Source organism: Patagioenas fasciata, chromosome W, assembly GCF_037038585.1.
Source record: "Patagioenas fasciata isolate bPatFas1 chromosome W, bPatFas1.hap1, whole genome shotgun sequence".
In the NCBI taxonomy this organism is placed as follows: domain Eukaryota; kingdom Metazoa; phylum Chordata; class Aves; order Columbiformes; family Columbidae; genus Patagioenas; species Patagioenas fasciata.
Window position 1 is genome coordinate 1,705,001 of NC_092559.1, and position 21,129 is coordinate 1,726,129.

Genomic DNA, 21,129 nt, shown 5'->3' on the forward strand with positions numbered 1-21,129 from the left:
TGAGGATGTCAAAACCACTCACTTTGGTGGCCAAAGAAGGAAGAGAAACCAAGAAGTTAATAACCTGGGTCGTGCTTTTCAAAGGAACGAGGAAGCAAAACTGGAGGGAGAAGCAAAACTCCAAGGGACAAGAAGGGAGAGAGAAATTCCTTCATTACAACTGGCTCATCCTCGGCAGTAATTATCGGTTTCGGCAATTGAAATCTCCCAGCGCGGCGGGATAACGACTTCATGGAGCAGCCGTTGCGTCGGTTCGCCAGAGCAGCACATTTCAAAGTCATCCATCCCCCCCAAAAAACGGCTCTGTCATGGTTGGCGGATAAATTGCCGAGCCATTCAAAACACAGCTGTCAAAAGCTTGGCGAGGCCTGCGTGTCGTCGAGCGTCGGGTCAACGATGCTGCGCTAATGCTAGGGAATAAAAACCTTGTTATGAAGCAGAATACATCCCGGAGCTGAAATCGTCTCTCGGCCACTACGGTGCCTTTGGAAACCAGTTAACCCCATGAAAATGGGGATAAATGTTCTTACCCACCTCCATCCCTCGCAGGGGTGCGATGGGATCAGTTGGCAGACCTAGAAAATGCAGATTGTTAACGAAACACACGCGTCTCTGCGCCAGCGGTGGATCCTGGGTGGGATAAACGAGCTCTGCTCTTCCCATGGGTGCTTTATATTTCTTTTGTGGATGCCCAGAGAAGCCAAAAAGATGCTTCAACGGGCAACCCAGGTTGACGGTCACCTCTAGCACAAAGCTTCATTTGGGCACTACGACACCCCCAAGCCTTCACATCTCCCTTTATGTCCCATCTCACACCGGATCACTGATTCGCGTGCGTTGCGTTTACCCTGCAGAACAGCACCGCATCGCTTGTGAGATCGTTTCTGTGATTTACCGAGGTCCTTTCAATTTGTAGCCCTGTCCCGCAAAGCTCTTTTGGGCTTTTCCTAATCTTGGCTGAAGCCCTTTTGGGCTTTTCCTAATCTTGGCTGAGTAGCCATCCCATGACACCCCCAAACACGCTCAACGCTGTTTCCATTTCAACAGATGACAACTCTCCGGTGGCAATTTCCTACTCTCTATCCAAAAAGACATCTTTTTCTGGACAATGCTGCCCTATTTACCGGATGAAACTGCTGTTTGACACATCATTAAACACCTTATTACCGTTCCAGGAGACAAAAGCCAGATGCACGCAGCCTCCAACATCGCGTTAACGCTCGCCGGTGGAGTAAAGACCTTGGAAATAAATCAGTTATTGCAAATGAACTCTTGCTTTCCCATGGTTTGCTGACTTGATGCTCAGACAAGTCGCTGAGTCAAAAGGTCAATGGTGGGGGAAATAAAGACTTCATCATTCAGCTCCCGCGACTCAAGGTACCTCCAGCGTCGATGTCTCCATCAGAGCTAATCAGCCCCTAATTCCTTTAGTCAGCGAAGAGAAACAGGTGCTTTTCAGGAGTGATTCATCAAATCTATTTTCAGTCTTTCATGGGATGAGATAAACCACACCTAGAAATCTCAGCTTCTCACTTTCAGCCCCTATTGTCAAGACGTCCCGTTTAACGGACTTGGAGATAAGGAGGAAATCACCTTAGAAGGTGTAATGGTGATAGTTGTTTAATATGAAGATGAATGCGCTCGCTACTTCTATAATGAAATGAAAAATATACAGTAATAATATAAAATATATATAATGTGTACCTGTATGCCCTGTGACCATCCCACACGCTTCTCAGGCGCCGTCTCTGTTTTTCTTCGCTCCGTTTCTTTTACCTACAACTAGAAAAATTAACATTTTCTGTCCCAGATGTGAGGTTTAACATTTGTTACCGGCACTTAGCGCGTGCTTGAATTATTGTGCAGGGAAAAAAAAAGGATTTAGTAGGATTAATATGGTGAACATATAGAAAAAATTGCTGAAGGTGGTGAGGGGACAGCAAGAAAATCAGCAGAGAGCAGCTCGCCTCTCCATCATTTCAGCACTCCATGAGAATGTTCATATTCGCATCGGAAACAAACTCTTAAAACTGGAAAGAGGCATTTCATACGCAAAATATCCCTATTATTAGGAAGTGAGGAAGAGTTAATATTGCAGGGTCATCACTTTGGGGGTGGAAATTGGGTTTGTGGGATAAGAACAGGGCAGGTCCCGTGGGACCCGGTCACGTCTCCCCCTATTCAAGGGCACCCAAAGTCAACGTGATATCTGGATTTCAAATCTACATCTTTTGAAGCAGTAGGTAAGGGTAAAGCAAGAGCTTCAACAGGTTCTGATGCCTCACGTGAGCGCTTTGCAACGTGGGTGCTGCCATATGACAGCGTGCCCCAAAAAACACCGACCCCCCAATATTTCCTGCTGGATTTCCAAGGCCAGAAAGATATTTTCTTGGCAAATCTCTTGGCAAAAAACTGATGAAACCAGTTGTGAAATGAGCAGCGAAGAAGGAAAAGAAGCCATTTCTAAGCCATCACCCACGTGTGACAAAGGAACAGCCGCACGGAGCCGGTTCGGCCTGGAAGGGAAAGCCGCAATCAGTAACACCATTGAAAACCCCTCTCGCTGACGCTGCAGTTATGGCTTGAAACAATCAAATCCCACCCAAAGGCTTCGTCTAGTGAGGAATCACAAAATAGCACAGAGTTCTGCCTTGAGTCGCCTCAAATAATGAGCAGGAAGTTTATCCATGGAGACTCTTCCCAGTTAATGTTTTGGAGGATCAGTGATGCTGAATCCAGCCCCAAAACATCATCAACCATCCCTTCTCCTGGAGATCCTTGAGCATCCTCCCAACCTGTTTTAATATTTGTAAAGAAATTGGGATGACACCTCCAGTGTTCCCCCATCATCGACCTCAAAACGGTGTCCAACAGCAAATGGAGCTCCAGAGATGATGCAACAGATCAATGAAACCTGGCTTTGAAAAACTGTTCGGGTTTATTAATTCAGCTCCAGCACGGCCACCCCAAGAGAAACCTGGTACTTTGAGATCTTGGAAAGGTGGAGAAAACAGGGAAATGCCAGATGGGTGAGGTTAAAGTCAGCAATAAATAAACCATCGGCTGATGGGAATGTTGTCTGGGGTGAGAGGTTGTCCCAGAAGTCCACGGTTAGCAGGTAAAATTGGGAAAGAGAGCAAAAATACTGTGAAAATCAGGGGGAAGGGAGAAGATGACACATGCCTTTGCAGTCTCACACTTGCAGCTTATTTATAGACACATCTAGCTAAGCAAATGCCCAAGAAAAGCCGTTGAAAAGCAGTTTTCGAAAGCAAATTGCATCGTGTGGCTCGGTAGAGAGCTTGTCCCCTCTCTATGAGGGACTCGCAGCTTGTGGGATGTTGGAGACCTTCTCCTGATGGCAACAGAAATGATCCAAGACTGGGTTTAAAGCGCTATCCCGGCACTAAAAAGGCAAAGCCAAGAACCCACAAGGCTGGTGTTCAAACCCAGATAATTAAGTCATAGTTTTGGGTTTGGTTTGGCCTAGAAATTTCAGGGAGATTTCTTGATCCAAAGTTCACACTGAGCTTCATCGACTGAACTATTCCTACACACAACTGACTGCAGGAAGAGCTAAAAGCAGTTGCAAAGAAGATTAAGACCCTCAAATCTACAATCTTCTACGTTATACCTCTTTTTTGCAACCGTAACTTGGATAGGATGATGAGATAGACTCTGTTTTCGGCCAACAGAAAATCCCACTTTTAGGTTGAATGATCTCTAAGACTCGGCTCAAGTTCATCCCGCAGCGATCGGGCTTGTGATCCCTGTAACAAGAATAAAGGAGAGAAGAGAAATTGTCTCCTGTCAAACGTCAAAACTGATACTCCTCAAGAGCATCCTGTGGGTTATTACCTTCTAAATGAGTTAATTTACTAATAAAAGCTTATAATGCATCAGGATTGTGGAACCCATTGCCATCTCACCAAGGAACGCATAGGTAGAAGTAAAACCTCCGGTAAGCCGTGGTGTGACCTTCTCTCGGTGTCACCGGAGGAACGCGGGCTCAGCCCAACACCCTCCTCCAGAGAAGGTCCCAGTTGTGCCTTCCCGAGTGATTCCAGGACTTATCTCCTGGGATTTCACCCAGGAAAAAAGACGTAGCTGGACCCTGCCCAAGGGTCCATCCATGAGGAGTCTCAAAACCACCTTGTTTGGATGTCAGGGATGTAGGAGGCAGGAGAGGAGCTCACGGCACGGGCGGACGAGCACCGACCCAGCGCAGAGCAGCCAGGGTGGACCTGACGTTACTTAAGCTGTTGCTAAACCCAGTCTCTGCCTCCTTAAGCTCCGCTTTGGTGCTGCGATCCCTCCCCGCACCCTCAGGTTGTTGTTTCCTGAGGACCGGAGCCTACAGCGCTGTTGGTTTGAAGTTTTGTTGATGAGCCAGACGTCCGAGGAGAAAAGCAGCTACCGGGGAGCATGCAAGGATGTGTCGTGACACGAAACATCGCTCCAGGACGGGATTATCGTGCTCTTGTTGGAACTCAAACCACTTCATTACTTAGCGCATCACTGCGGCGATGGAGACGTCCCGGCAGCGAGGGAGGATGAGGATTTGCTCACGGAGCGGCCAGAAGCTCAAGGGTGGGTGGAAACCCTTGGACATGGTCCCAGGATGGGACAACCACCTTCTCAGCTCTCCATGGCCACCACCGCGCTGCCTTTGAAGATGTCAAGTCCCAAACTGAATAGGAGAGGGCAAATTTACTCCTGCTTTTCACACAGAACGCCCTTGATTCTCCTCACCCACTCCATGAAGTGGTGCGAAATTCATACGGGCGGCGCTTCCGTTTAATTACGAAATAAGCAGGGTTGGTTTTTAATCGCCTCGCTGTTTTTCCAGAGCCAACCAAGCGCTTCCTGCGCCGGGCGGTGGAAACACGTCGGGTATTTTCCGAGCTACTAATTAGCACGTTGCACGGTAAATATAAGGCCACCGTGAACACAAGGCGCAAGATGATTATAGAGCGGCGGAACAACGGAGACAGAAAATAAAACAAATTGAGGGCAAGGCCGCTAGCCACAAGGAGCATTCTGTATTTTGGATCTAAAAATACTGCGCTCAAATAAGGAGGCTTTAACTTACCCCTGACCAAAGCAAATAAAATCAGGTTGAGGTTACATTCAGTAGAGAGGTCAGGAATAGAATACGTACGGTTTGTTCTTTTTTTAGGGTATTTATGGTTTATTTTAAATCCGTCCTTTATTCACCCCGTTATCTTCGGCTGTTAGGGTGTATCTTCTTTTTCCTATAGGCAGAACGAGGCGATTGTCCGAGGAGAGAAAACTTGGTTTGTTGCTCAGATTCTTTATATATCTCAGATAAAGTGGTAGAAGGCACAGTTATTTCCTCGTGCCAACACAAGAGTGACTTGGAGATAAGGTACAGGAACACCGTTGTCCATTAAAACAAAGAGAAAATGACCTCCCCGGCTTCTTACGGCACCTCTTAATTCTTTTCAGCTTCTTGGCAGTTGATCCATATTTAGTGAAGCTCTTTGGTTGTCACCACGAAGCAGAAGGTCTTTCTATTTCAATTAATTGTATTTATTTCTGCTTGTCGAGCACACTTTTATACCAGCTGTCTCTGTTTGGCACCATCTTTATTGGCTGCTGTCAAAGACCTCCAAATAAGTAAAAGCCTAATAAGTAAAATAAGTGAGATTTATAGCGCTATATATGCAGCTCGGCTTCACCTGCGGGAAAGCGCTACAGTAGCAGAGTTCGGAAGCCATTCGGCCTCCCGTTGAGCTCGATATGGACCACGGTGAGGGTGAGATGAGACCTGGATCACCGATGCTTCCTGCTGGTTGCTTGACCAGGCGAGGGATTGTGTCTTCTCACCAGCGCAAGTCCAGGCCAGATTTGGGGTGAAAAAACAACCTCCAAATCTACGCTTTTGAGTGTTGAAGAAAAGGAAGGAAGGAAAAATTCCGTGTCAAGTTGATTTAATTTCTCGAGCCGTGGAAAACGAGCTGCAAGGTCCACAAACAAAGTGGTAGATGGTGGGTTTGGGATGGCAGCTCTCCTGCGGGGACGCAGCGGCGTGCGGTGGCTTCTCTTCCAACCAGCCGTCCAAGAGCAGAGCAAATGCCTTTGAAAAGCGTAACTCCCTCCACTTGTGCGTATATACTCTTATATTAGCCAAAAATCCTGACTTGTTTGGTGTGAAGGGCTTGTCTGGATGGCTTCCTGTCTATCTGGCCGCGACCGCGGTCCCCAGCAGACAGGACAACCCGTAACCACGTTGCCCACCTCCTTCTGTCGCCGTCGCAGCTTCCACGGGCACAGCCCGGCTTTTTCATCCTAAATCAACAGGAAATATCCCAAAATAAATCAATAAAGCGCGTTTGCCAAAAGAAAGGTCGGGAGGGATGGTTGGGTTATCTCCTCCTGCTTAATCCAGCAACTTCATTGCAGAAGTTGGACGCCTACGTAGCTGGCGGAGAAAGATTAGATTCTTCAGGGTGGTTGTGAAATAAAAAGAGGCGATGAAATATTAAAATCCAGCCCAAAGTGGAGCGCAGAGCCAGCAAGTCAGCAGAAACTTGAAAGGAATGAGGGAAACGGAGAATATCCCTGAAACGGAGAGGAAAAGGCAGCCAGAGAGCTTAGCAGGTTTCGAAGATCAAGGAGAAATCCCACCTGATCAGCTTAAAAACTCTCAAGGCACTAAATATTATAAACGCAAGTCTGGAAACTTGGGTTTTGAAGATGAAACAGCTGCAATCAGGCCATCACCCCAGGAGCCGGGACATCGTGAAAAAGACGACGTTTCGTGAGCTTTGCAAGAAAAATCCTGGGGGTTGGCGAGGATGAGGATGCCCGGAGGGGAGGAGGAGCAGACAGCGCTGGAGAGAAGGACCATATGGCACGGAGGGATGTTGGGGAGGAGAAGAGCAGATGGGAGGGGGAGCTGAACGGCGAAGCGAAGGAGACGGCGCGGTTGGGTTCGTTCCGCGGGAAGGAGACGGCGGCGCAGGGGAGGCGGAGAATAAAACCACAGCGAAACAAGGGCGAACACCAGACGCTGATTGTATCAATACATATTCAAACAATTTTAGTTGTATACTTAACCTCCGCTGCTTCGGCCACGCCAGGTCCACGGAGCATCACGGTGGCTTCTAGAGGAACTGCTTTGGCTTCCTAGCGGAGCATCGTGATCCGCAGCCCACGGCGGATGCTCCGCAGCGTAAGGACCGAGCGGGTTCTGACGTCCGGCGTTTCACACCCATTTGCCGTGCCTGCAATAAGCACAAAGCAAACCGAATTACATAAACTTAAATTCCTGGCATGACTGGGCCGCCTCGCCAACCCCGCTGCCCTGAAAGCTGCGACAATTAGCGCACTGTTTATTCCTAAGATTAAAGCCAGCGAGGTGTAAAACAGCAACCGGAGTGTGAAGCACAAGGCATTATTTCGCTGCCACAAAACAGACACGAGGCCGGGCTCCCGTTGCTCTCCAGCGATGCTTTGTCGCTCACCTGGAATGAAGGAGCTCACTGTAATTTAAATTTATATCTATATATATATATATAAATAAACCCTTGGCTTTAGGAAGGGAGCGGGGTGGTCCACCATCCACAAAGCTTTCCACCGGCAATGGATTGGAACATTTCCCTTCTCTAACCCCATTAAAACTCCCTCCTTATGCAATAAGAGCGGTGGAAGAGAAAGCGATTATAATAAGAATTCCATATGTAAAGTCCGTAGCTGTTGATTCGGGGTTGATCTGGGTATTTCTATTCTCAGTACACACAGCGAACTCCCACGTTCCTGGGTTGCTGCTGGCAGGCCACCCAACTCCTCCGCTCTCCGTTTTACTCTAATAACGAGAATTATGTTCTGATAATGGCCAAGAATAAATCAGAAGGTCAAATAATACAGCCAGTATCAGCCACTCCTCAGCATTCAGGTTAATAAAGCTGATTAGAGCAATCAACTTCATCTCGCGTTCACTGTAATCCACCCAGTTTCTCACTGTTATGTAGCAGGGATTGATTCTTGCCAGGATGAGTTGCTTTTTTTCTCCAGAAATTGAACTTTTGGGTGTTACGGGCAAAAAAGACGACGGATTGAAGAGTCAGAGGTGGTTGAGCATCGTACGTTGCCGCACGAGCGGTGTCTGAGGTCCGGATCCGGCCCCCTGCGCCACACGTTGCGAAAAGCAGCAAAAAGTCCCTTCTGATGAAATTTGGGGAAAAAACTTCATTCTGATCCCGTATCTCATATGGGATTGACCCAGGTCCTAGGTCAATAGAGCAGGGAGGGGGTCAGAAATGATACCCCGAAGCTTCTCCAGCGTATCAGCATCTCCAGGAGGAGACATCAGCGCCAGCTTCTGGACACAACCGCATGCAACCGGCCTCGGATTCCTCTAGAAAAATCCAACAAAAAAAACAAAACAGGAAAACAAACCCATAAACCAAACCCAACAAACACTGACTGATTGTGCACTGGGGTGGGGAAAAGTCCTTCCTGACCCTCATCGGCCGCTGGCTGGAGCCCAAAATATCCCAATCGATCGTAGTAACTGTCAAGCCAGATGATTGTAACGCTCTCTCCCGACCTCAGAAATCTATGAAAATAGATTAGATAACAGCTGTTTCCACACCAGGTGATGTCACGACAACATCGCTGCCCCGGGGGCTTTGGATGACGAAGCAAATGGTCAAAGGGCGCTGCAGGAAGCCACGTTGGGATGATCGGCCACCTGAAAAATGATATAAACCACATTTTCTCTTGCTCAGTTGGCACCGATGTTGTCTCAGAGCCTCAAGAAGCCTCCAAAATCGGTGTTTTCATCCTGGGTGGCTGAAGAATAGGAAGCGATTTCAGGTCTTTGCTGCGAGAAACCATCAGCCTCCCGGTCTGTGCGTGGTACTAAACCAGTTTGGTTACTCACCATCCATAGTCAACCAGAATTATGCTTCTCCCTGAATTCCTGCCTCTTTTTGCTGAACGAAGGGAGCGTGAATACTTTTCTCACCCTACAGGCTCCACGGTTCCTTTAAGTTCGCGCAACCTTCACTGCCAAAAAGATGCTGGAAACATCTGGAAGTCGCATCCCACCTCTGCTTTGCCTGGAGGTACCGGGTAGCATCATTCCCCCCCCAAATTTGCAGATGTGCTCCTTCATGTTGCCTCCAAAATACTTCAGGGGATGCCCCAAACCAGCACCAAGGGCCTCATCTTGCTCCCCTCCCTGGGTGAGCAATATAAAGGTTAATTAGCAAGACATATATACATACTTATATTATATATATGATTCAGCTTAGAGAAGGCTCCGGGGAGACCTTATTGCACTTTTCTCTACTTAAGAAAGTTGTGAACAGACTTTTGAGCAGGGCCTGATGCGGTAGGACATGGGGTGTTGGTTTTAAACTAAAGGAGGGGACTAAACTAAATTGGGGAAGAAATTCTTTACGCTGAGGGTGGTGAAACCCAGGTTGCCCCAAAGGTGGGGGATGAACGATCCCTGGAAAAAGCCCTTTCCAGCCTATTTTCCCACCTCAAAGTCTTCAACCAGTCCAAAAAGCATGAGTACAAAGATTTGGCCAAAATACCCGATGGGTAGAGCAGAGAGGAGTGAAGGAGAGCAAGGAGAAGATCTGGAGAACATCCACAATGTTGCCCAACAAGTCTTCACGTATTCTTTGTGTGTTCCTCACGTTTCCCACCCAACGGGACGGGCAGAACTGGATGAAATCATGGAAACCTTGACAGAGCTCATCAGGAAAAAAGGAGCTTTCGGGTCATCAAATCTAATCGCAGAACTTCACCCAATGACCACAGCTGTAATTTGTGTATAAATATCTCCTAGAGATGCATTATTCTTCATTTCAGGTCATCAAAAGCTGAAGATCCTCCCGCTCCCCTTTAGTCTCATTTTTAATCCTCTTCACAATGGTTTTGCAAACGCTGCCACAACAAATTTCACGTATTTATGAGCTTCGGAGGGTTTCAAAAGCCAAGACCAAATAGCAGAGCTTGCCCACAAAGGTAACGCGACTGCCATTTACTCCACTTCAGTCATTAAAGTAATGAAGAAATACTATGTATAATGTATATTTATGATCTAGTTTCACTTCTTCCGACACAAAACAAGACTTTCCTGTGGAGGGGACACATGGATCAAGAGGATGCGGAGAGAAGGGAGCGGGAGGAGCGCCTGGACATGTTCCTGTGGCCACCACCAAACCAGGGCACCAGAAAAACCCTCCAGCTCCTCATCTCGGGCCGCGTTGTGAATTGATTTCGAAGCAAGACCTACAAATGCATCAATTCTTTATTTACCATCCCCATCCTTTCACATTAACACCAGGAAATGATTTGACGCGGTGCAGAAAGGTTCAAGGTCACCCCCAAAATCCGCCTGTCAATACTTGTGCCTAAATCCAAGTGGGAGAGTTCCCAAGGAGCCTGATTTTAGGTTGAAAAATGAATGCTACACCACACCAAATTTAACCTATAATGCACTAGAATTGAATTGGAGGGGGATTTATTAAGAAAAGCAGAAGTGGTGGCATTTCACAACATGTTCCGTGTAGCACAAAGGTCCGACTGAGCCGTTCTCTACGTCTGATTTAATCAAGAAAGGGGAAAGAGAAGAATAAAAAGCCTGTTGGAGCCTTATTGAGAGCATGGGGAGGGTTCATCTGCTGCTCTCTTTCCCTCAGCATCACCTCCCTAATAGCGCAAGAACCCCTTCTTATCATAATTAACCACTTTAATGTATGGATCGTTCGAAGCCAACTACATCAATCCATTATAGGTGGTTTCACAATTCCAATAATTTCCACTTGAAAACTGAGACATACAAAGGGAAAAAGGTGAAGTGGAGCTTTTCAGAATAATCAAGAGCTGTGGTTATTAGCGACGCTTTTGAAATACAACCCAAATTCTAACAGTGACGTTGGGAAAGCCTTTACTGAGTATTTGCGTAGGGTGATGGAGCAAATGCGAGCAGCGTTTTTGGCTGGACCTGAGGTAGGAATAATGTTTTCAGCCCACATCACTCAAAATCTCTTTCTGAGAATACTTATTGTCTCAACCACAGGCTCCAGCAGGCAATTATCTAACCCTTAATTTTGATGAGTATTTTTCATGAGTAGATATAGGGGTTATTGCGTTCATTTATCTACTTACCACTTGAAGAAGGGAAACCAAAGCCCCCGTTCATCTGGAGCCCGGAGCGAGTGCAGAGCATCTCCATGAAGTTCCAACCTGGTGCGATGACCTCTGCGGACAAACGTCGCCTCCTGCCAACGCAGCGCTCACACGGCAATTCGGAAAGAGAAATGGCAGAAATGTTACCACAGGGATAACTGGCTTGTGGCGGCCACGCGTTCATAGCGACGTCGCTCTCTGATGTCGGCTCTTCCTGTCTTTGTGAAGGAGAATTCACCAAGCGTTGGATTGTTCGCTCACTAATGAGGCCTGGATCCAGTGCAGTGCCTCAGGGGGCAGTACTGGGACCAGTACAATTTAATATGTTCATCAATGACTTGGATGAGGGGTTGTGTTGCCATCCAGAGACCTGGACAGGCTGGAGAGTTGGGCGGGGAAAATTGAATGGAACAGAACAAGGGCAAGTGTAGAGTCTTGAATCTGGGCAGGAACAACCCCAGGTTCCAGTGTAAGTTGGGGAATGAGCTGTTGGAGAGCAGTGAAAAGGGAGCTGGGGGTCCTGGGGCCAGCAGGGTGAGCATGAGCCAGCACTGGGCCCTTGTGGCCAGGAAGCCAATGGGACCTGGGGTGGGTTAGAAGGGGGTGGTCAGTAGGTCAGAGAGGTTCTCCTGCCCCTCTGCTCTGCCCTGGGGAGACCACCCCTGGAATCTTGTGTCCAGTTGTGGCCCCTCAGTTCCAGAAGGACAGGGAACTGCTGCAGAGAGTCCAGCGCAGCCACCAAGATGCTGAAGGGAGTGGAGCATCTCCCGTGTGAGGAAAGGCTGAGGGAGCTGGGGCTCTGGAGCTGGACAAGAGGAGACTGAGGGGGGACTCATTCATGGGGATCAATATGGAAAGGGTGAGTGTCAGGAGGATGGAGCCAGGCTCTTCTGGGTGACAACCAGTGATAGGACAAAGGGCAATGGGTTCAAACTGGAACACAAGAGGTTCCACTTACATTTGAGAAGAAACTTGTTCCTGGTGAGGGTGTCAGAGCCTGGCCCAGGCTGCCCAGGGAGGTTGTGGAGTCTCCTTCTCTGCAGACATTCAAACCCGCCTGGACACCTTCCTGTGGAACCTCAGCTGGGTGTTCCTGCTCCATGGGGGGATTGCATTGGATGAGCTTTCCAGGTCCCTTCAACCTCTGACATTCTGGGATTCTGTGACTTGGGTCTCTCTGCGAGCAGCATCCACCCTCCTGGTGATCACAATGACGTGGACATGTGGCTGCTGAGAACAACATGTGCTGAGTCCAACTGCTGCTTCTGGAGAGATTTTCCACTGCTTCCGACCTCGTTTCTTTACAAATGTCTTCCAAGCTGGCACTGTATGGTCTTTGCGGACGTATCTTCCTTTCACTGGAGCCATCAGCCCCTATGGCACGGCAAACCACGCTCCTCTCCTCCCCGGGTTGGCACATGGAGCAGGTTCACAGGCTTCACTTCACCCTCGCCCTGGTCGTCATTTTACTTCGGCATCAAAAGTCCTTTCTAATTTCTGACTCTTCACGACAGCGTCACCACATTTTCAGGCAAGTTTCTTGGCGCTTTGCCTCAAATTTCCACCTCTGACTTTGAACCTACACACGCTCCGGGTTGGTATGAAACGTTGCACTGCGTCCAAAAGCCTTCGACTCAGCGGGGACGCACAGAGTCACAGAATCCCCAAATGTGAGAGGTTGGGAGGGACCTGGAAAGCTCATCCAGTGCAATCCCCCCATGGAGCAGGAACACCCAGCTGAGGTTCCACAGGAAGGTGTCCAGGCGGGTTTGAATGTCTGCAGAGAAGGAGACTCCACAGCCTCCCTGGGCAGCCTGGGCCGGGCTCTGACACCCTCACCATCAAGAAGTTTCTTCTCATATTTAAGCGGAACCTTTTGTGTTCCAGTTTGTACCCATTACCCCTTGTCCTGTCACTGGTTGTCACCCAGAAGAGCCTGGCTCCATCCTCCTCACACTCCCCCTTTCCATATTGATCCCCATTAATAGTCACCCCTCAGTGTTCCCTTCTCCAGCTCCAGAGCCCCAGCTCCCTCAGCCTTTGCTCACCCGGGAGATGCTCCACTCCCTTCAGCATCTTGGTGCCTGCGCTGGACTCTCTGCAGCAGTTCCCTGTCCTTCTGGAACTGAGGGGCCACAACTGGACACAAGATTCCAGGTGTGGTCTCCCCAGGGCAGAGCAGAGGGGCAGGAGAACCTCTCTGACCTACTGACCACCCCCTTCTAACCCACCCCAGGTACCATTGGCCTTGCTGGCCACAAGGGCCCAGTGCTGGCTCATGCTCACCCTGCTGGTCCCAGGACCCCCAGCTCCCTTTTCCCTATGTTGCTCATTCCCCAACTTATTCTTCTCATATTTAAGCGTTCCAGTTTGTACCCGTTGCCTTTTGTTCTCCACTAAGAGCCTGGCTCCATCTCCCTGACACGCACCCTTCACATAGTTATAAACACTCATGAGGCATCACTTCAGTTGGAAAAGACCTTCAAGGTCCTCAAGCCCAAGCAAAACCCACCCCCGGCACTACCTCATGTCCCTGAGAACCTCGTCTCTGTGTATTTTCAACCCTCCAGGGATGGCGCCTCCACCACGGCCCCGGGCAGCCCGTTCCAACACCCGCCATGAGGAAATTCTTCCCTGCCATTCCCCGCGGGGGGAACTCTGCATCCATTAAATCCTTCTCATTTTTGTCTTCATTCTCAATTTTTCCCAGGCTTTCACCGAACCAACCCCCAAACGCGGCGCTGGTTTTCCATCACAAACCCCCCCCGCGCACCCCCCTGAATGCGCCCAACCGCCCGCCCTCCCGGTCCCGCCCAGGAACCGGCTCCGCCGCCCAATGGCGCGGCCGCCCCCCCTCCCTCCCCTTCTCCCTCCCTCCCTCCCCGCGGCCGCCGCCGCCGCCGGGAGCGCCATGGGACAAAAGACGCGCTGAGCCGCGCGGCCCCAGCGCCCAGGCCGCGCCCGCCCCGCTCCGTGCCCATGGCGGCGCGGAGCCGCTAGGATCCCCCCCTCCCCGGATCCCGCCGCCATGCCGAGCGGCAGCGCCGCCGCCGCCTCCGTGGAGCCCGCCGAGCCTCCCCCGCTGCTGCTGCTCCAGCAGCGCCTCGCCGGCCTCGGCCTCCGCGACCTGCGCGCCCGGAGGAGGGGGGGGGCGAGCGCGGCCGCACCGCTGGACCCCCCCGGGGAGCCGGGGCCTGGCGGGGCGGAGGAGGCGGCCGAGGGGGACGCTGAGCTGGGCGAGGAGGAGGCGCTGCTGGCGGAGGACGAGGAGGAGGAGGAGGAGGAGGAAGAGGCGGCCGCGCTGCTGCTTCTCCCCTCGTCCTCCTCGCCCCCCCAGGCGTTGCTGCCGCTGGGTTCCGTGCTGCTCTCGCCGCCCTTCGATGCGGGGGAGGCGGCGGGCGGGCCGCGGGGAGCGATGGCGGCGCTGCTGGGCCAGGCGTGCGGGGGGGCCGGGGAGCAGCCGGCCCTGCTCCGCAGAAAGAGCGTCAACACCACCGAGTGCGTGCCCGTGCCCAGCTCCGAGCATGTGGCCGAGATCGTGGGGCGACAGGGTGAGTGGGGGACGCGGGGGGGTGGCCCTAAAACGCGGGGTGGGTGCGGGCCGGGGGTTCCCGTTGCTTCGGTGGGAGCTGCTGGCCCAAAGTTTGGCTGCTCCTTCCTGCGAATCCAAAAGCTTTGGTTTGGTAATTTAAGCTGTGTATAACGTGGCCACATCCAGGTAGGTGTCGGCGCAGGGTTTGGTGGCCGGTGACGCTCCGCTCGGGTTCTGGTGCCGCCTTTCGCCGGAGGAACTTTGGACCATGTTTGGCGAAGACTTTTGGGTGAAGGGCTTTAACTTTGCATTGTCCTACAGCTTCCCGAGCCAGAGCGGGACCTCTCGGAGCCCTTTTCTGCATGAAAACCCTTGTCTTTCGGCAAAAACCAACCCAATTCTGCTGGGCTGTGTCTTCCTGTCGCCGTCTCCTGCGCCCCGTGGGTCTGTGAGGATAAGGTCACATCCCTCGTGTCACGTTCGGCGTTGGCCCTTTCATGTGGTCCAGCGGGAGCGGCGATGGAGGAGTTAGAAAGATGACGTTTCGCCGGCTTTCTGCCTGATTTTATATATATACCAAGCGTTTTATATATAGCAGCGGCGAGCGTAGGTGTGGAGAAGCAGACGATGAAGTCGCCGCGCTCTTCCCCTTCCCTTTTCTGCGTTGTTTCTCGCTCTGGGGGTGCTGGGTGGCGTTCGCTGATGGGCTCAGATAAGCAGCGCTTGTGCTGCTGCCTCCATCAATGTGGCTTTTGTTTCTTTTTCGGGGTGGGGAAGAAATAGTGAAATGGGTCGAAAACAAAGCGGTAGCGAGCGCCAACGCTTAGGGAGGGTTTATATTGGCGTTTTCTACGTTTAAGGGCAGGTTTTAGCAGTTTGGGTCAAGGATTTGTGTGGTGTTTTGCTGCGTGTGTTAAAGAAGCAAACCCCACGTTATAAAACTTGGCAGGTATGCGATGCAGACACATCCATTCTATCCAGAAGCAAAGAAACAGTGGTTTAATGTCTTTAAACTTTCCTCCTGTGTCACCGGGGGTGGAAAACCGAACTGAAAGGGGTTATTTCGAAAGTGAAATCCAAACTATTGGGCTTGGAGGACCCATTTGTTCTCCATTACATCAGGATTGTTCTCTATAGGGTATAGACTTGGACTCACGTAAGATCGTGGAGTAAAAATAGGATCGTTGCTCCTGAAGGATCCATTTGCTGCTTATTTCTTATCAGTTTGGCTTGTGATAAACTATAAAGCCTCGGTGAGGAGGGATTGTATCCTAAAAAGAATCCAGGCTACAAAAGAGATTTGCATGGAAGTGTAAAGAGGGCCTGAAAATTCCGGTTTGGGGATATAAGTTGTATTAATTCCACTAAATATTTGTCAGATTTCTTAGAAATAGGAGTCTTTGAGTCTTGTTTTTAGGCCGGGAGGCTCTTGTTCTCTCATCCGCCCGCTTTGCAAAGTGCGGCTGGGTTTCCTCAAGCAAAGCTGCTCCTTCTGCTCCCCAAAAAATGAGAACCCCAATCTATTTAACACACATCCCACCCAGGCGATTGCGTTATCCCCGACCCGTTCGGCTCGGGTTTTCTGCCAGCTCCGTGCTGTAATACTTTAATATCTAATTATGTAAGGCTGATGCAATTGGAATGTTACTCCTGATGGATTTTCGCTAAGATTTACTTTATGTTCTTCGCGAGGTATAAAAGGAAACGTTTGCAGGCCTGAAATACCAGGAGCGCTGAGTTTGATCTGGAGGCATTTACATCACCGCAAAAGGCTGAAGTAATGCTTGCTTTTAATGAATAGTAAGCGGCCCTCCTTATAAAGAAAAATCTGTAGTATTTCTGAATTTTGGGAGGTTTTGAATGCTTTTTCAACTCTCAACCTTTTCTTCCGCCCCTCAGCTGGCAGCCACTGCTTGGGATAGCGTAATATAACAGTAATAAATAAAACACAATACAGGCTTTGAAGCGGAGGCATCTCCAAGGTGAACAACAAAGGGAAAGCTATTGGGAGCCTTTTCTTCTTGCTGAGACATGTGCCGGGGAGCCAGGAAAACCGGATTCCATTCGCGGCATGGGACGGGGTGAATTCGGACTCGCTGGATCCAACCTTCGCCGAGTCGCCGTGGAATATTCAGCGATACACTCGCTAACGCGTTGATTATCCACGTAGCATCATTTTCCAAGGGTTTATATTGTTGATAAAGTGGTTTTTACCTCCCCAAGACACCGCTGGAGTCTGAATGTTGCGTCTTTTCCTTCAGGAATAGGTGGGGGAACTCGAAATGGGCCTTGCAGCCTCCGAACCCCAGCTGAGTAAGAGCAGCAATGATCTCGCCCCATTGCGCCGATTCAATCGATCCGCTTTGCGACCGAAATAACGTTGGGATGCGTGTTTCATGAGCCTTTTTGCTTTTGCTTCTGTAAACTAGAGACCGGAAAAAGCTGATAATTAGCGCTAAATAATAGTTATCATTAAACTAAACCAATGCTGGGGGCTGCACGTTGATGTCCTACGGTAGGATAATTATCATCCTTTCAAAGAGAAATATACGTCTGGTTTTACGTCCCGATGCGTTGTGATTGTAATAATACTGCCAATATTTGGTTATTAATTGCTGACCTGTACGAAGCAGCGAGCACAAAACACTAACGAGTCTGAATTGCCTATATATATCACTTAGTTACTCTCTCTTTAGTACATTGTGTTCTAGAGGAGAAACTTTGTTCTAAACAACAAAACAATCAAAAGGAAAGGCCCAAAAGCTCTAAGTGAAGCATTCGTTTCCTATTATTTCAGTTATTTCCCCTCTTTATTTCAGGTGTTTCTTTAAGTTCACAAGGCCTTGATATTGTGCAGGTTCTCGGTTTCCATCACCGATACCAATAATTCTGCACCAAATTCTCTGTTGTTCCTTTGAGCAAAGACACAACATCTCTTGCTTTTCACCCTCTGGTTCATTTGTCAATAATATATATATAAAATAATATGCTGTAGAATTTTGGGTGTGAAAACACAGCTCGAGCGGCACTTTTGAGCGGGGAATTTGGTGTAGGTGACAATATATAGCGTGAGTTATATGGAAATATTCCACGGGTGGGTTCGCTAACTTGTTGTTGTAACTTTTGGGTTGTAAGCGGGTGTCGGAGGGAAAAAGCCATTCAAATTTATTCATTATCTTATAGTAATTAAGGAGACGACAGGTTTAAAAGCCCCCAAAACGTTGCTAAAATAGTTTGTGGCTGGAAGCGCGAGAGGCAGAAGTTGTTGCCGCTTTCTGTGGTGTGGTTTGCGGAGATAGAAACAGCGCTTCTGGTTTCACCCCATGGTTTCTTCCATCTCCCCAACCTGCTCAAAATAGGTGCTTTTCTTGTGGTTTTCTACGCTTCGACATCGCGCTAAACTCACCTGTGTTTCCTTTCCACAGGTTGCAAAATCAAAGCGCTGAGGGCCAAGACCAACACGTACATCAAGACCCCCGTTCGTGGAGAAGAACCCGTCTTCGTCGTCACCGGCCGGAAAGAAGACGTCGCCATGGCCAAAAGGGAAATCCTCTCGGCCGCCGAACACTTCTCCATGATCAGAGCGTCACGCAACAAGAACGGTCCCACTTTGGGGGGTTTATCGTGTACCCCCAACCTGCCGGGCCAGACGACGGTCCAAGTCCGGGTGCCTTACCGCGTCGTGGGGCTGGTGGTGGGACCCAAAGGAGCCACGATCAAAAGGATTCAGCAGCAAACCCACACTTACATCGTCACTCCCAGCCGGGACAAGGAACCCGTCTTCGAGGTGACGGGAATGCCGGAGAACGTGGACCGGGCGCGCGAGGAGATCGAGATGCACATCGCCATGCGCACCGGCAACTACGTGGAGCTGAACGAGGAGAACGATTTCCATTTCAACGGGACGGACGTCAGCTTCGAGGGGGGCGCGCTGGGGTCCGCCTGGCTCGCGGCCAACCCCGTCCCGCCCGGCCGCGCCAGGATGATCTCCAATTATCGCAACGACAGCTCCAGCTCCTTGGGAAGCGGCTCCACCGATTCCTATTTCGGAAGCAATAGATTGGCCGATTTCAGCCCGACGAGTCCCTTCAGCACCGGCAACTTCTGGTTTGGAGAAACGTTGCCTTCGGTGGGCGCGGAAGATCTCGCCGTCGATTCTCCCGTCTACGACTCCTTACCGCCGCCTTCCCAAACCATTTGGACTCCTTTCGAACCCGTCAACCCTCTCTCCGGCTTCGGTAGCGACGCCAAGCCCCAACGCCAAGGGAGCCAACCGTCTACTCCTCGTTTGTCGCCCACTTTTCCGGAAAACCTGGATCACCCTCTTGCGAGGAGAGCGAGGAACGACCCACCCAACGCCGCCCACCCTAGCGGCCTCCCCATCTACATCCCCGCCTTTTCCAACGGTACCAACAGTTATTCCTCTTCCAACGGCGGTTCCACCTCCAGCTCCCCTCCGGAATCGCGCCGGAAACACGACTGCGTCATCTGCTTCGAGAGCGAAGTCATCGCCGCCCTGGTCCCCTGCGGCCACAACCTCTTCTGCATGGAGTGTGCCAACAAGATCTGTGAAAAGGAAACGCCGGCGTGTCCCGTTTGCCAGACGGCTGTTACTCAGGCAATCCAAATTCACTCTTAAAGATATATATATAGAGATATTATTATATATGGACTTGGAAAACTCTTTACGAGGCACGGGTGTGACGGTACCCTCTAGTAAACTTCCTAATGAATTCTGACTGTTGGGCTTTTCTTGGGATTTAGGCTGAAGTTGTTCCGCGAGATAGCGACGTTCTCAAAAGGCTGCTACGCTAACACTAAACCTCGGCGCTCGGAGATGGCGGCGACGGCTTTGCGGCGGTTTACACGAAATAACGCACCGTTTCTCCGGCTTTTCCGAAGGATCCGGGAAGCTCCGTAACCCGTCTTGCCGCGGAGGGTTTGTGGCATTATGGATATATCAAGCAACACTTCCAACGCTGCCTTCTTTACACTGCCAGTTTTGAAACAAACAGGTTTGGGAATAACTCTTCTTTTCGCTTTGCGCGACAACTTAGGCCTAATTCTCCTCGTTGCGAATCCCTTTATTTGTATCCGTCAAAAGCGCCGTTCGATTTCTCGACGTGGACGACGTTCAGCTGATGAATCACGGCGCGAAGCTGCCCCCATTTTTGCGGTAGGATCAGGGATATCTCCGTTGATTCATTAATTCCTCCCCGTATCACGTTGCAAAGCCCGGTTGGCTTCGTCCCGCTCCAACTTGGTGACGCGATTCCCGCTGACATTCCGTTCGTTAGGCCGATCGAGCTGTTCTTAATTACTTTGTAGCGTAGGATTCCAATTGTGAAGCATCTTTACGTTGGCTCCGGCTTTTTCTTGCACGTAGCTCAAGGTAGAGTTTGTTTTTCGGAAGGAAAAGGAAACACAAGAAGGAGTTGACGTGTCCCGTATTATTGACATCGGCCCTACAATCAGGTGACGTCTTTCCAATCATAAGGAATAAAAATAAGCCAAAATAAGTATTTTGGAGCTTCTTCCATTTCAACCTGTGGATGTTTCCAGCGTTTTCATCCTCAGTCCGTTCCCAAATCTGTGCTGGCAAATATTAAACCAACAACAAAAAGACACAAAGTGGAGTTCGGGGTGGATTCTTTTCTACTTTTTGAAGCATTATTTTCCCAAGAAAAAGCTTTTTTTTGTCATTATATTAAAAGAAAAAGACAAAAAAAAAGGTGTATTGAACTAGTAAATATACAGAAAACGTTATTTTTTATTTCCACTTGAAGAGTTACATTTCGTATCCAAAAACCAAGTTTACAAAGAACGGTTTTTATTTTGCGACTTTCAGCCGAAGAGTTGCCTTGAGGGCACCTTTCCTGCTAATTGCTTGTAGGTTCGTTAATAGCTCCGCGTCAGTATTGAAACTTAACCCTGTAGGTCCCGCCGACCCCTCGTCCCCGCATGTGTTTTGTATTTTAGCGCCTTGTACACGGCAACAAATACGCCAAGGAATCGCCAGCCGTTAGGTGCGTGTACCCTTTGTATAAACCACAACCGTTAACGATCAAACTATCCAATCTAGTTTAGGATTTGCTAATTTTACTACACTTTTTGTTATGTATATGTAGGGCGGTCGTAGGGATTATAAATTCGAGTAAAGCCGAAAAAAACCCATATATTTTATGATAAAAGGGCCTTTAACTTATGACGGCCAAAGCACTGATATTATATATTTGCTGTAAAGAGAATTATAAGAGTTTTATTTTTCTGATATTAAAAGTTACTTAATAAAGACTCGTTTCCATTACCTGGAATGTTTCGCTCTCGTGGTTGTCGCAATTCCTCATAACCTCATTTTTCCATGAATTCCTTGTTTTCCAGGCTGTCGTTGGTTCTTCTAGAAGGGCCCCACTACTCCCTAT

At 49.5% G+C, this 21,129-nt stretch overlaps 1 protein-coding gene and 1 long non-coding RNA gene across 9 annotated transcripts in view; one reads left to right on the forward strand and one right to left on the reverse strand.

Annotated features, from left to right (window-relative positions):
- Positions 1-13,814, reverse strand: part of LOC136114643 (uncharacterized) — a 32,548-nt gene extending 18,734 nt beyond the window's left edge. For 2 of the 8 annotated variants that reach the window (XR_011736320.1, XR_011736319.1), the window contains exons 1-3: positions 11,155-11,770; positions 7,084-7,250; positions 1,705-1,782 (exon numbers count right to left, since the gene is read on the reverse strand). This is a non-coding gene — a long non-coding RNA (uncharacterized lncRNA). Of the gene's footprint in view, positions 1-130; positions 411-534; positions 1,783-3,634; positions 3,771-7,083; positions 7,251-11,154; positions 11,780-13,699 lie in introns of those variants that run through there. The other 6 variants (XR_011736321.1, XR_011736323.1, XR_011736324.1 and 3 more) reach the window with 6 other exon arrangements.
- A 285-nt stretch (positions 13,815-14,099) lies between these two features.
- LOC136114627 (RNA-binding E3 ubiquitin-protein ligase MEX3C-like) lies at positions 14,100-21,014 on the forward strand. Its single transcript, XM_065860039.2, has 2 exons — positions 14,100-14,726; positions 18,133-21,014. The coding sequence occupies exons 1-2, from the start codon at positions 14,204-14,206 to the stop codon at positions 19,344-19,346; spliced, it is 1,737 nt and encodes a 578-aa protein (XP_065716111.1). The 5' UTR covers positions 14,100-14,203; the 3' UTR covers positions 19,347-21,014.
- Positions 21,015-21,129: the final 115 nt, after the last annotated feature.